Raw genomic sequence first — 13759 nt, 5'->3', positions numbered from 1 at the left:
AGAAGTGTTTGTGTGCGCAGCAGCACATAGCGCGGGATTCTTGTTGCTTACTTGTGCGTGCTGTTCGCCTGGTATTTTGTGAGTCTTGCGGTTGTGGACAAATTGTTGAATTTGATGTGCGCGCTAGTACACTGCGGAAAATAAATGTGTTCATTGTAAATTTAGAATTAATTAATTTTGTTAAGAAAAATATTTATTTCATAAGTTGTTTATGGTAATTTTGTTTTGTTGGTATGGTTTAAAAATACTAAAATTGTATGCGCACAACAAAAATTTTAGTTATTTAGTAGAAAAAGTGAAAAAGCAAATAATTAATTTTTGTAATAGTTATTTTCATAAAAGCTTTTATTTTAATTGTTTTTTTTTTGTTATTGTTACTGTTTATTTTTTTATTTATTTTTGTTATACAAAATATAACAAATAAGTTCATACAATTTTTTTCCGTTGTTGAAACTTTTTATTTTCATATGTTAATATTATTTTAAGTGTTTTATTTTATTATATTCATTTTTTCACCTGAAAATTTTGGTGTTATACGAAAAAAATTAATATAAACTTCTATAATTGGTTTATCAAGTGAGTTCTTTATTATATTAAATACTCGTCGATTTTTTTTATTATTATATTTTAGTAATACAGTAGTTGTAATATTCACTTAAAGCTGTGGCTTGCATTTACAATGAGTACATTTGTACACACTATTACATACGAAAAACACAAATATTTGAAAATATACACATATATGCATTTTTATTAAAGTATAGTGTGTAGCGTTTAAAATTAAAAATTATAATTAACTTAAATATTAATTAATTAATTAATTGCAAAATTATTAAATAAATCATTATAATTAAAACTACAATAATTTTCCAAAATTGCTGAGCAGTAAATTTTTGAAAAAAAAATATAATAAAAAATACTTAATGTAAATGTAATTATATTAAATAATTAAACAATTGTTTAGTGCTTTAAAACTACATACATACATAAAGATTACGCAGTTATTGGCAGTGGACGTTGACCACTTTTTTGATAATTGGTGTTTGGTGTTTTTTATTTATTCATTTATGCAGTGTTCGTTTGCGTACATTTTTGGTCTCAAAAAGTTACCGGGCAGTTTAATTATAAATAAATATTAAAAGCAAATTTAATAATAACGAAAAAAATAAATAAAATTGAAAAATAATAGAATACAAAATAAAAATTAAAAAATAAAAATTAAAAACTAAAAATAAATATTACAAATATAAATATAAAAAAAATAAATAAGTAAAAGAAAAAAATTAAAATTAAAATAAAAAAATAAACAAATAAAAAAAAATTAAATTTAAAATAGCTTTAAATAAAATTAAAAGAAAAAGCAAAAAAATATAATATTCGCTTTATAACTATATAAGACACAAAGGTTTAAAAATATATATACATATATATAATATATATTTTCAATCACAAAAACAGTTGCAGTTGCTAAATTTACTTAGAGCTAGAAAAGTTTTGAATACCATTAGAGTTTTCTTCTTAATTCTACAGTGAGCGACTAAAGTTCTGCAGCTAAACAAAACAATCCGATTCTAAATATGTTTGTTGACTTTTAATATAGTTTATAAAAAAAATTTGTTTATCAAAAAAATTTTGCTTGAGCATTAAACTTCCCTAATTTTTAGTGTTTAATTAGCAATTAAAATGTAATTGGAAAAGTTCACGAGATTATTTTTTCTTTGTTTGCAATTCTCACACGATCACGCTTTGACGCACTCTCATACGCTTCAAGTGGATTTAAAGTAGTTGTAAACATTTGGCCAAGCGGCGAGGACATACTCCTCAATGCCGCATTCGTTGTTGCCGCGCGCAATACGGAAATAACCGTGTTCACCCCACCAGGGACCCCACGAGTTGGCGGCGATCTGTGGTGAGCAATTGCAAAACAAGTTACCATATTTACAGTTATTTATAGTTTACGCACAATATATTAGTTTTTTGTGTGAAAAAAAGCAAGCAAAAAACTTACCCAATACTTGACGCCATCATGCTCCTCACCCCAACCGACCAATTTTACCGAGTGGAAACCAGTCGGACTGCTGCGACTGGCTGCGGTATGCCGGTAGACACCACCCGAATAGGCAAAGAAATCGCGATAAATGCGCATGGTCGCCTGCACCGGACCCGAATGGAAGATTTCGGCCATAATATCGGTTTCATTGTTCAGCGAATATGCGGGTCCAACTGTGTAGAATTCATCACGATCGGTGCGCGTTGTAGGGCGACAGCCGTACGAGCTCAGCAAACGACGGGAACCGTGAGTTATTTTGCAGACGTCACGGCGTGCGGCGTATGGGTAGCACTCTTCTGACAAGACACTGCATAGAAAATTATTGTAAGTATTAGGGTTTTACATTTGATAATTTAGATAGATTAAGAACTTACCCCTGTTTATGCAGGAAACGCCAGGCGGCATCCAAATGACCACCGTTACAACCCTGTTGTCTGCGTGTGCACGACAAAATGTTCTGTGGCGATAGCTGCACAACTTCTTTACCCTGCGATTGAATGGCAAAACGATCTGAAGCGACCGATGTCGTAGAAAGCACCCAAGATGAGCCGCACCAGCCTACAAAAGCAATAGGGGAAGGGAAATTTGCGAATAAATAAATAAGCTCATATTCGATAGCAACTCATTAACCCACCTTGATCTGGCACATCGCTTACATATTTACTCCAACGATCCACGGCATTGAATTGACGTGGCAAAGCACTCGCCTTGTTGCTTAAGCGTGTCATCGCTTTGACGCGGAATGTAGGCTCCATTGTGCCTAGACGTAATGTCAGACCATCCGCATATTTACGTCCCCACCATTCACCATATTTGCGTGCCGACCAACCTAACTGATGTATGGAGTTCACGTTGTTCACCAAATTGTCATCGGTTAGACAGAGATCGCGATCACACTCTACGCGTCCACCGTCCAGGCAACGACACTCATTGCAATTATCCATTGTACTATTGTATTTGCTAAAGTAGATGCCATTGTGGTAGCAACGCATTATCGGGCGTGGAGCGCCCAAACAGAATGAATGGTAATCGGGACAGCAATCGGCGGAACGATCGCGATCACAGAACTCATCACAATAGCAGAGTGTGGCTGTTGGTTAGACAAATAAATATAATAGTAAGTTCATTTTGAAAAATCGTTTTCTTATTTTTGAAGCCGCAAAAAACAAATACTAAAAATAAAAAATTTTATCGGTGTATCGTATGTTTATGGCCTGACCTCAGTAAATTTTAATAATAGACAATGATGCACTATGAACACATATTTTATATACAAACTACTTAGAGAAAAAACGATACACTAATCATACAAATCTACCAACTTTTCGATATAATTTTGTAGAACGATTGGTCTTTTGTTCAAAACAGATCTCGGCGATTTACAAGTATATACAGCGACCATTCTCTAAAGGTCTGAGAACAGGAAAAAATTTGAAGAATACCATGGAACCGTAAAAAATTCTAAGCCTAATTATGCAATTTTATCACCGATTTGTGACACGTTTAATCGGTCGATTATGAGCTTGACCATTCTCTAAAGGTCTGAAGATACAAAAAAGGCAATTGAGAGTAGATCCGAAGAATACGATGAATCCGTAAACAACTTGAAGTGTAATTCATGTCATTTTCGTTTTTAAAGTTGTGGGACAAGTTCTATTAGTCAAATATGACATACATACAACACCTACTTTTCGACGAACTTTAGGATCACAAATTTGAGTGAACGATAGTTTAGCCAATTTGGCTGTAAGTCTTTTGGACATCTGCTCGGTTCTCGGTGGTTGGAATTTAGTCAGTCACGAATGTTTACTTCGCTTGCAACGCTTGAAATTTAATACTATATCTCACGAAACAATTGCAAAACGTTTGGATTCAATTCTAGTGATTTCCAGTCTAACGAAAAAAAATACAAACTTTAGTTATTAGAACGAGATATGGGTCAGGAATAGCGCTTAACAGGTGATTTATACTAAAAATCTTTTGACGACAGTCTACATTACCGGAATGGACTTGGATTTATATCCGTTCAACAACACAGCGAACTATTGAATGACTAACCATTCAATCAACGCAGATCTCTAGCTAAAATTAAAAGCTTAAAGCTTAGGGTATTGGAATAATCTCTGCAAGATTCTAAAACCAACTATGCAAATTTGTTAAATGATTAAAAAAAGTATGACAAACTTATACGCTCGCCGCGATGGTACGATATGATTACCCACCGAATGTATTTAATATTATAATGTAAGCTCGGACAACTTAGCAAAAGGTATTAGCCATCCATATAAGTATCTAAAAACCTGTGATATATGCTCACCACTTAAACAGTATATTAAAATATAAAAACATGCAAAATACTTACTTGAAATGGGCATGGCACAACCATCTTCCCTGTTTTTACAACAAATATTCTTCGCAGCACAATAAGGGCCAGGGAAATCTAGTTCTAATGTGTTATCGTAGGCCACTACTGCGCCAAGTAGTGTGAAGGCAGTGAGCAACTTCAAGGCGGTGATCGCCTTACCAAATTTACGATTCATATTTCAATAATTTATCTAAAGGCTGAAAAGAGAAAGCGAAAGTTGAAATCAGTTAATAAGTCTTTGGAATTGTTAAGAATAAAAATTAAAAAAATATATGTATAAGATAATTAAATTTTATAAGATCTGGCATATATATATATTTATTTATTTATTTATTATATGAAAAATAATAATACAGATATTATTTTACAAAGTAAAAGGAGCACTAGCTTCAGAGGCTTTCAGCTCGATATATATATATTTATGTACAATTGCACGCATATTTATATGTTTGCAAATAATTCGTTGAACCTGCGTACTTAATTCATTATTTAATTTATTACATTACTGTTAACCCAATTTTGCTTCAGGATGAGCTCATTCCGCAAATGTAAATATATATATATGTATATAGATATGGTATTTACATGTAAGCATATATTTGGTCTGATGATCACATACTATGGAATCAGAAACTTTGTAATCTTTTCTTTTCGCTATTTACCTACAATTCTTGTTACCCTGGTTGTAATCTTCGCTGTAGCACAGTTTTTTAATATCAGAAAACAATGTAAAAAAAATTATATTGAAACAGAAAGAAACACTCCCTATGGAAACAAAAAACAAAAAACTAAACTAAAGATAAGGAAGGAAGAGCTTAATTCAGGCGGAACCGACGGTAACAATTACACATATATATTTTAAATGAAACCGAATTTCAACTATCTGTAAGTAGGATCGATAAAAAAATTTTTTTTTGTTGGTACAACATTTTTTTATGATCTTGTGAAGTTTTATGTTTATATGTCAATTAGTGTGTGTTTGACAGCCGTATGTTTAAAATGCGAGGTTTTTCAGGCGATTTTCACGATGAAAAAAAATTAACAACGAGCTTGCTTGAAAGTTTGTGTTTCCAATGGAATCAAGGCTACGGAATCGTTAAAAATGTTGTAGAAGTCTTTTGAGAATCCCACTTTATCACGACGACAAGTAATTTAGAGTGGCGTAAAGCATTCAGTGAAGATTGTGAAATCATTGAAAACTGGCCTCATCCAAGTCGTCTACCCACATCTGTTAATGACGATAACATCGAAAAAGTTAAAAAAATAGTCTTGAAAATCGTTGGCACCAAACGGATAGCAGAGTATGTAAAGATCTCTTGTAGATTAACTCAACATTGTTTAATATTTGGATATGAAGAGTGCCAATGCTAGACCTGTACCAAAGACCTCATCCTGTTGCAAACAGGTCGTCGCAAAGTAGAGGTCGCAAAAGAGATGCTTGACAATGTAGCTGAGGACCTGATATTCTTCAAACACATAGACGTGGATTTATCAATATGACGTCAACAATATAGCGAATGGCGCTCCAAAACTGACCCAAAAATTAAAAAAAAACCAAAATTCTCGGAAGGCACTGACGGTATGCTAGCCGAGGCTCTTAACAAGCTTATAGAAAATTAGATTACGCGTTAGCATGGTTGTATTGGCTCAGGAACGATAATAAAAAATTTCTTCGGAGATTGCAACGTTGCCAAATTTGTCGTTCAGTTTATATGGCAGCTACATATATGCCAAATTTGGTAAAAAAAAGTCAAAGACTTCCATATAAGCACAATATAAACGTTAGGTGTATAAAAACTTCATGCAACAAGATGCACTTTTATTTATAAAAATAAGAAACAATTCACACAGAGCTAATCTCAATATTTAACTTTCTTATTGCTACAAGTATAGTGTGATCAGGTGAAGAATTGACGCTGGTGCCCTTCAAAGACAAATGAGTGCCGTAATTGTTTTGCTTGGCAATTTCTTATGAGCTAAGTGCATACCATGTTTGTATGTTTCACTTTCATTTCAGACATAGTGAAATAATAAAAAAACGAAAAAACGAAAAAAAAAGTTGGATATTCTTAGAAGTGCTTGGTTTTACTTTTTACCACATATGTTAGCTTCGGTTTATATTTTTAAATGCATTTTCATTATTTTATATACAATATACACACTTATATTCTCATGTATACAGATCTACTTTTTGCGTTGCTGATAAGATTTTATTTCCTATTTTCGTGACCGCATTTAACCGCTCATTTATTTGCTATTTATTTTCCTTTTTTTTGGTTTTGTTTTCGTTTTTATTCTGTCTTGTTGGCTTGGTAACTATTTATTTATTCATTTTCTACTTTATTGTGTTGAGTTGCATTTGTTGACAGCAGACACATTGGCGGCAATTATTGTGCTTTGCAACGCGGAGGGAGTTACCAAACATTATATGGTATATTAGTTTATATATATATATACATATATTAATATGGTATATATGTATATGGTATATATGTATATATTTCTGTATACTTAATCATCTACGTTCATTTAACGAAATTATTGTATTTGGCTGCATTCTTATGACTTCTCCAATTTTGTATTATCTGCATTTGTTTATTTTGTAGGCCGCCTCTGTGTTGTGAAAAATGATAACTCGAGATAGTGATGATGGTTTGCATGAATTGTGGGTGTAATTACAAAAAATTGTTACTCCATATTTTTCGCATAAAAAATTATAAACTAATATAATAATTAAATAAGAAAATATTTTAATTTAAGATTTAAAGTAGTAATATTAGAATTAACAAAATTACAAATACTTTAATTTCTTTTAAATTAAATTATAAATATTTTTTGCGAAATGAGCTGAAAAATTTCAAATTCAATATTTTTGAGCATAGAAAATTATAAATTACTTATAATAAATATATATTTTGATATAAATTTTACAGTAGTAATTTTAAAATTAAAGGAACCAAAAATATTAAGTATTGAATTTATTGAAAAAATATGAAAAATTTAATATTATTCAATATTATTAGGCATACAAATTATAAAATAATAACTTAATTAATTAATAAAAAAAAAATAATAACTTCCTTTAGACCATCTTTGGCCTATTAATGTTTCTCGAACAGATGTACAAATATAGTCCTAGTAAAAAGAGGTTACACATCCTTCACTCAAACCATATAATTTTGGGAAAATAGAATCAAATACCTTTAATGACTTTAAAGTCTATTAACATGTATGTAGATATGTATGTATATGTATTACATTCGTTTGCATTTAACATTCAATGTTGCTCATACGCCCCGGCAATCGCATACATATTATATTTATTTTGCTAAGCTTGCTGACGCTTTAAATTTCATAAATATTTATAATGAAGCACTCAACACATGCAATTAGTTAAGTGGAAAGATGTGTTTTCATGGAATAAAAATCGATTACATAATCAAATATTGCACAGAATAATTATTATATCCGCATAGCAAACGAATACGAGATCCAGTTTAAACGCTATCCAGTTTTAATTGCTGCGCATGCTTGAGTATTTGACTGGATTTTCTTTAGCGCCAATAAATATCAGCAAACAAAATCATACATATGTGTGTATACTATATAATGAAAATAATAACAAAACAGCTGATTGGCGCAGTTTGCGCCTATGCGTGGGTAATGTCAAAAAGAGTCCAAGTGGCGTGGAAAGCGAACCGGTTAAGTAGGATGACAATGTTGTTGTCGTACACGCACAAAATAAATAAAAATAAAAATAAACAAAAACGAATATAAAATGTTCTTAATGCGATCAGCATTAGCGATAGATCGATTTTGTCTACTAACCAGATTATGCGAAGGCATAGCCCCTATATGTTTCGCACACACACTTTCGTATTGTATGTGAGCATACGCTTGGATAACTAATGAAAGCAATGTGGCGACGATTCGGTAAACATATTATTGATTTTATTTTGTCTGCCTGTAAGTCACATTTGCGCATACAAACACATGTACAATACATAGATAGGTGCAGAGAAGGCACAGCGCCACGCACTGATTGCTTGGCTAGATGACAGATAAAAAGTGTTTCGAAAAATTCGCATTGAAAGGGAAGCGTAGACACGCTGAGAAAGGGAAGCGACATGGACAGAGAATCGATTAATTAAAATGATACAGCAACAACAAAAGTGTTTTTAATTTTTTATTTTTTATTTTGAATTTCCGATTTTTTAGTTTCGTTTTCGCTATTGTCAACAGTATTTGAAGCGGTTACTTATTATGCTTTGAATTGGTTACAAGACTCAAAGGTTCAATGTGGCATATAATGCTACGAACTTTTGTAGTTTTCTGGCGCTTTGTCGAAGACTACTGAAGCTGAAGTTCAAACAAACAAAACAAGCTGCCCCCAAACCCTTTCGCGCAAAAATGATGTCAGCGTTGAACATGTTTGTGCTGAAATGTTATTTTTTAAGCGCAATTTGTGTTTTTTTTTTGTTTTTTTTGTTTGCCTAAGAAATTGTCTTCATGAATTATTCGATTTTTAACAAACTAAAAGTTAATTGGAAAGAAATTAATTTGCATGATTTACACTGCGTAGATAAGCGAAAAATTTGTTTATGAAATTAGCTAAAGCGCAGAAGCTGATTGCTGACAAAAAATAAATATATATAAAACACAAGAAACGAGAAAAAAAATTTTATAAAAATAATTTAATAACTGAACAAACGGAAAAAAATAAAAATCGTATTAAATTAACAATTAAAAAATCGAATATTTCAAAAATTTAGCAAACCAGAAAGGCAACTCATCACCAGCGGCTGCATTTGAGCACGCGCAACAGCGTTTTAAGCAACTGAATAACTTTTAAATTTGATATATAACTATTCTATAGCTCAAAACTACAAAGATATTATATTATATGCATGCTTATATAATATATCTATTCATTTATTGCTTTGGCATTACATGTTTTTTATGCGAATTTTAAAATTTCGTTATTTTAGTTATGAAGAAAGCCCGTTGTTTTGAAAATAATACTTGAGTCATGCATTTGTCACATCTCAGCGACTAATTTAAGCACAGCATAGGCAATAAACAAATTCTGACGCCTCGCTTCTAGGTGCTTCTAAAAAATTAAAAAAAAAAAAAATCGCTTGACTCACTAGCGAAAGTGCAAATGTGCGGATTAGCACAGCATTAAGTTATTGCTAACAAATAACGGAATTTAGGCAGATAAATATAAACATGAAATAAATTTAATATTTAGGTGAAACATGTGGATGTAAAGAAACAATGTTTTGATGGAACAGGTGATTTATATATCGATAATAGGTTAAATCAACTTAAATCGACTTAAGCTAATATGAATAAGTTAAGTTGCTGTGAAAAATGTATGCGAAATTCAGCGCTAAGCATTAAGTAGTAAGGCTTCGTAGTAAGGAAAAAATATCCATTATGAAGATCTTTATCTTGATTTTGAACGAGGAAATTGCATCGCAGCTATATCCATAGAGAGATTATAGAGCTTCTTTTGGCAATAATGCATGCCCAACATCGTGAAGATATCTTGTCAAATAAAAAAGTTTTCCATACAACGCCTTGATTTTGATTCATTAGTTTATAAGACAGCTATATGCTATAGCAGTCCACTATCGGAGGTTCCAACAAATTAGTAGCTTCTCGGAGAGAAAATTATGTGTGTAAAATTTCAGATCGATATCTTGAAAACTGTGGGCCTAATTCGCGTATATGCAGACAACAAGACGGATAGGCAGACAGCATACGGATATGTCTAAATCGACGCAGCTAGACACATTGATCATTTATATATATTATAATAGGGGCTCCGAAAACGTAATACTGCCAACAATTGGACCAACTAAAGGGAGCAAACACCCTGAAGCGGCCAGTTATGGTCACAGATCGATAATATTTCGCCAGAAGCTACGAGAGCTTCGTTCTCAAGCATCCACCTTATGGTCCATACCTGACACCAAGTTATTACTACCTGTTCCTGTCTATGACGAATGGTTTTGGAAAAATTCGCTTTAATAGAAGCTGGTGAAAATCGACTGTCCCATTTTTTTGCCAGTAGGGACGAAGGTTTGTATGAGTTTATTTGCAAAACGACAAAAAGTTAACGAACAAACCGGCTTCATGTATGTTTCATCTACATCGGATAATTCTAACTATGCTATGCTTTAAATTGAATGCAAATAATGGATTTCTTGTTACTAAACCTTAGATATAAGTACATATGGCACTGTCAAAATCTCTAGTTTATTTGGCACATCCACGAGTATGTATGTATGTACATATGTATATATATGCTCATTTGTAGTTTTAATTTTTTTTTTGTTCGTATTGATACACTTTCAGTTTCCATTGTTTGTCGCTATTTTGATTGCACTTTCATTTTGTGTACCACTTTATTGTGAGCGTGATTCGTTTGCCAAATTTTGTGTTGAGAAGTCGATTTCTCATTTAAATTTTTTGAAAAGTTGTGGCTACTTGTAAAGACTTTATGTGCACGACTTAAAATATTTTTAAATTTAAGAACAATTTTAAGAATTTTATTTCTTTGATTTTAATTGAATTTTTTTTTAATGGAAATTGCAGTATATAAAATGTTGAACACATTTTTTTGAAAAAACTTTTTTTGGCAAATATGCCTGCATATACCAATATTGTATAATATATGTACTTACAACTGAAATTTTACCCAAATTATGTTTTTTATGTTTATATGTATCACCAATATTGTAATGTATAATATTTTTTAATAAAAATATTGTATATTACTATTTATTACATATGGTATTCCCTTGCTGTTTGCTAGATACTATAGCAGCAGTATACTGTCGACCGCGAAATTCTGCTTATCATAAAACTAATGTGCATATTAGATAAAGAATTACAATAATGATTTCGTGCACTAATTGCAATTATAAAGATGAAAATCGCATTTAATATGATGAGTATGCATTACATGATAAATTCATATTCTCATTAAATTTCGTTTATCAATATTATTAACTGGATCAAATTTATTTTCATATACTTTATACTTTATTATTTATTTATATTGTATAAATTTATTCCATTCCATGCCTGCTTTTATACTTATATTCTCGAACAACTTTCAAGTGAAAATTTTATTATACTATTGCTAAGTATTCGTATTTAGAAACAATATTTGTGCTGCCATTAAAAGAGCGCATAAGTCGAGTTCAGACACAATGAGCGATATGTTAAGAATTTGCTCTTCCCATACAAAAACTTGAACTCGGAAACTTATTAAATTATTACTTCAACATCTTCATAAACAAACTATAAAAACGATGCACTACTAAGGCTTTAAGATAAGATATTAGACAAAAAAGAAAGCTCCCATTTACTAAATTGAGTTAAGCTTTTCTTTCTTTTTAACATTTTATTAATAAACTTTCGAAATGAGCAACTTGGAAATATTTTAAAAACAGAAGTGAGCTGAGTAACGTCTTAAATAAAGTGACCAATTATTTGTTTCGCAAAATATTTGAAATTCAAATATAATAACCTTGAATAGTAATTTAGGTAATGTTCACATTAGATTGTTCTAATGCAAAAAACTTAAATATAATATATATACAATTTTAATTATTGCTTTAGATATATTTATATTCATGTTTATAATTTATAACTACTTGACTATTAATTTTGAAAACTTAAAAGTTAAAGTAAAAAAAAATCGTAAAATATTTTTTTTTTATATCAAATCTAATAAAAAAAAAAACAAACAATAAAGAGTTAATCACAGTGTAGAAAATATACATTTTTGTAATGCAATGTATTGATTACGTAACAAAACTTTAACTTTTACTATAAGCAAAGCGACCTTTGCTCATGCAACGCTGCAAATTGCTAATAAAATGAAATATTTGCAATATAATCTACATACATTCATTTATTTATTTTATTTATTGATATTGTTTACTTGATTATCCCGCTACCTCAGCTATTTTATTTGAGTTTCACGAAGAGTCAAAGCATTGACAAAGAATTTGCATAGATTTTCGTTTAAGTGACACTGTCTCATTATGAGCGCACAAACATTTCAAGGAACCATAATATTTTCCCAAAGCCAAAACATTTAACAATTTTCCAATTTCACAGCCCATTAAAAATGAAAATATTCCAGCACAAGTTTATTTTTCGAAGTAACTAATTATAATTTTCAGCATTCAAAGATTTTGCTTTGTTGTGGTTGCAATGTTTATGACAACACTGTTGCCTGTAGTTTTATACTTTTTTTGTGTTTTTGTAATTTTTTGCTTACTGCATTGTTACGGCTTTACTTCTAGGTACAATGATCTTTTATTTGACTTAGCTGCACACATGTATATGTATATACACAAATATTTTCCGTATGTATGTATGTATTGTAAATAAGATATGCGAATTAAAAGATTTACCAAAATTATGGCCATTGTGAGCGAATGAGCTGCCAAAAACATGTTGTAATGCAATGTCAGGGATAACACTTCGAATAGCGTTGGTATGTATGTGTGTGCATATAGCTCTAATTACACTCTCTGTCTCATATTTATTTATATGTAGGTATGTGAGTATGAATATTTATGAATAAGTTCGTTGCAATTCTTTGTTGACCAAGCAGAATTGTCAAGTTTATTATCATGCATGTCTGTACAGTACGCAGTCATTGACTTAAGAACGAAGCGAAGAATCGTAAGTTTTATTTAATTGTTTGCCTTTTCTGTGACGGAAAATTATTTTTTTTAAGAGGAAGTAGGTGGATAAGTTAAGCGATATTTTTTATATTTTGCACGAAATAAAATATTTTTCAGACCTCTTTCTTAATTAAAGGCTCAAAATGGCACTGGAACTTGTCTGGACTATATATTATCACAATTGTAATTATTGAAATTTTCTTAAATTTGTTACTGAAATCCGTGACAAAGCTTAGCAATACAATTTTAAAACACTTTTTGAAGGAGGGAAAAATCGAGAAAATATTCAAATATTTCTTTAATAATTATTCTTTATTTATTTGAAAAGCTTTGAACATAATATTAGTATGTAGACAGCATATTCTTTTATCAATGTCGGCAAAAGCAAGGTTTTGTTACTTTCGTAACGGTGAAGTCAAATTTTCAGCTCTTTTAAGAATCGTTCATAATGCAATGATCAGAGACTGTACAAAAAAGTGTATATTTTCAACCAGATTAAAAAACTCAAATTTTAGTTTCAGCCAAAAGTGACTTAATTTCGTATTTGCTTCTGAAACATGAATAAAAAAATTTGATATTTACAGTTAAGCGTATAACTCTTTACGTAAAAATTTGCGATATATATCGAAT

At 30.9% G+C, this 13759-nt stretch overlaps 1 protein-coding gene across 3 annotated transcripts in view; it reads right to left on the bottom strand.

Moving 5' to 3' along the window:
• Positions 1–564: 564 nt before the first annotated feature.
• The window catches only part of Swim (Secreted Wg-interacting molecule), an 86600-nt gene continuing 73405 nt past the window's right edge, over positions 565–13759 (bottom strand). For all 3 annotated transcript variants that reach the window (XM_036362976.2, XM_036362974.2, XM_036362975.2), the window contains exons 2-6: positions 4413–4612; positions 2685–3140; positions 2425–2608; positions 2009–2357; positions 565–1904 (exon numbers count right to left, since the gene is read on the bottom strand). In XM_036362976.2, coding sequence (XP_036218869.2) covers positions 1767–1904; positions 2009–2357; positions 2425–2608; positions 2685–3140; positions 4413–4590 — 1305 coding nt within the window. In that variant the 5' untranslated portion in view covers positions 4591–4612 and the 3' untranslated portion in view covers positions 565–1766. The remainder of the gene's footprint in view (positions 1905–2008; positions 2358–2424; positions 2609–2684; positions 3141–4412; positions 4613–13759) is intronic.

Source organism: Bactrocera oleae, chromosome 4 (assembly GCF_042242935.1).
Source record: "Bactrocera oleae isolate idBacOlea1 chromosome 4, idBacOlea1, whole genome shotgun sequence".
NCBI lineage: Eukaryota > Metazoa > Arthropoda > Insecta > Diptera > Tephritidae > Bactrocera > Bactrocera oleae.
The sequence above is the reverse complement of the archived record's forward strand: the minus strand, read 5'-3'. Positions and strand labels throughout refer to the sequence as shown.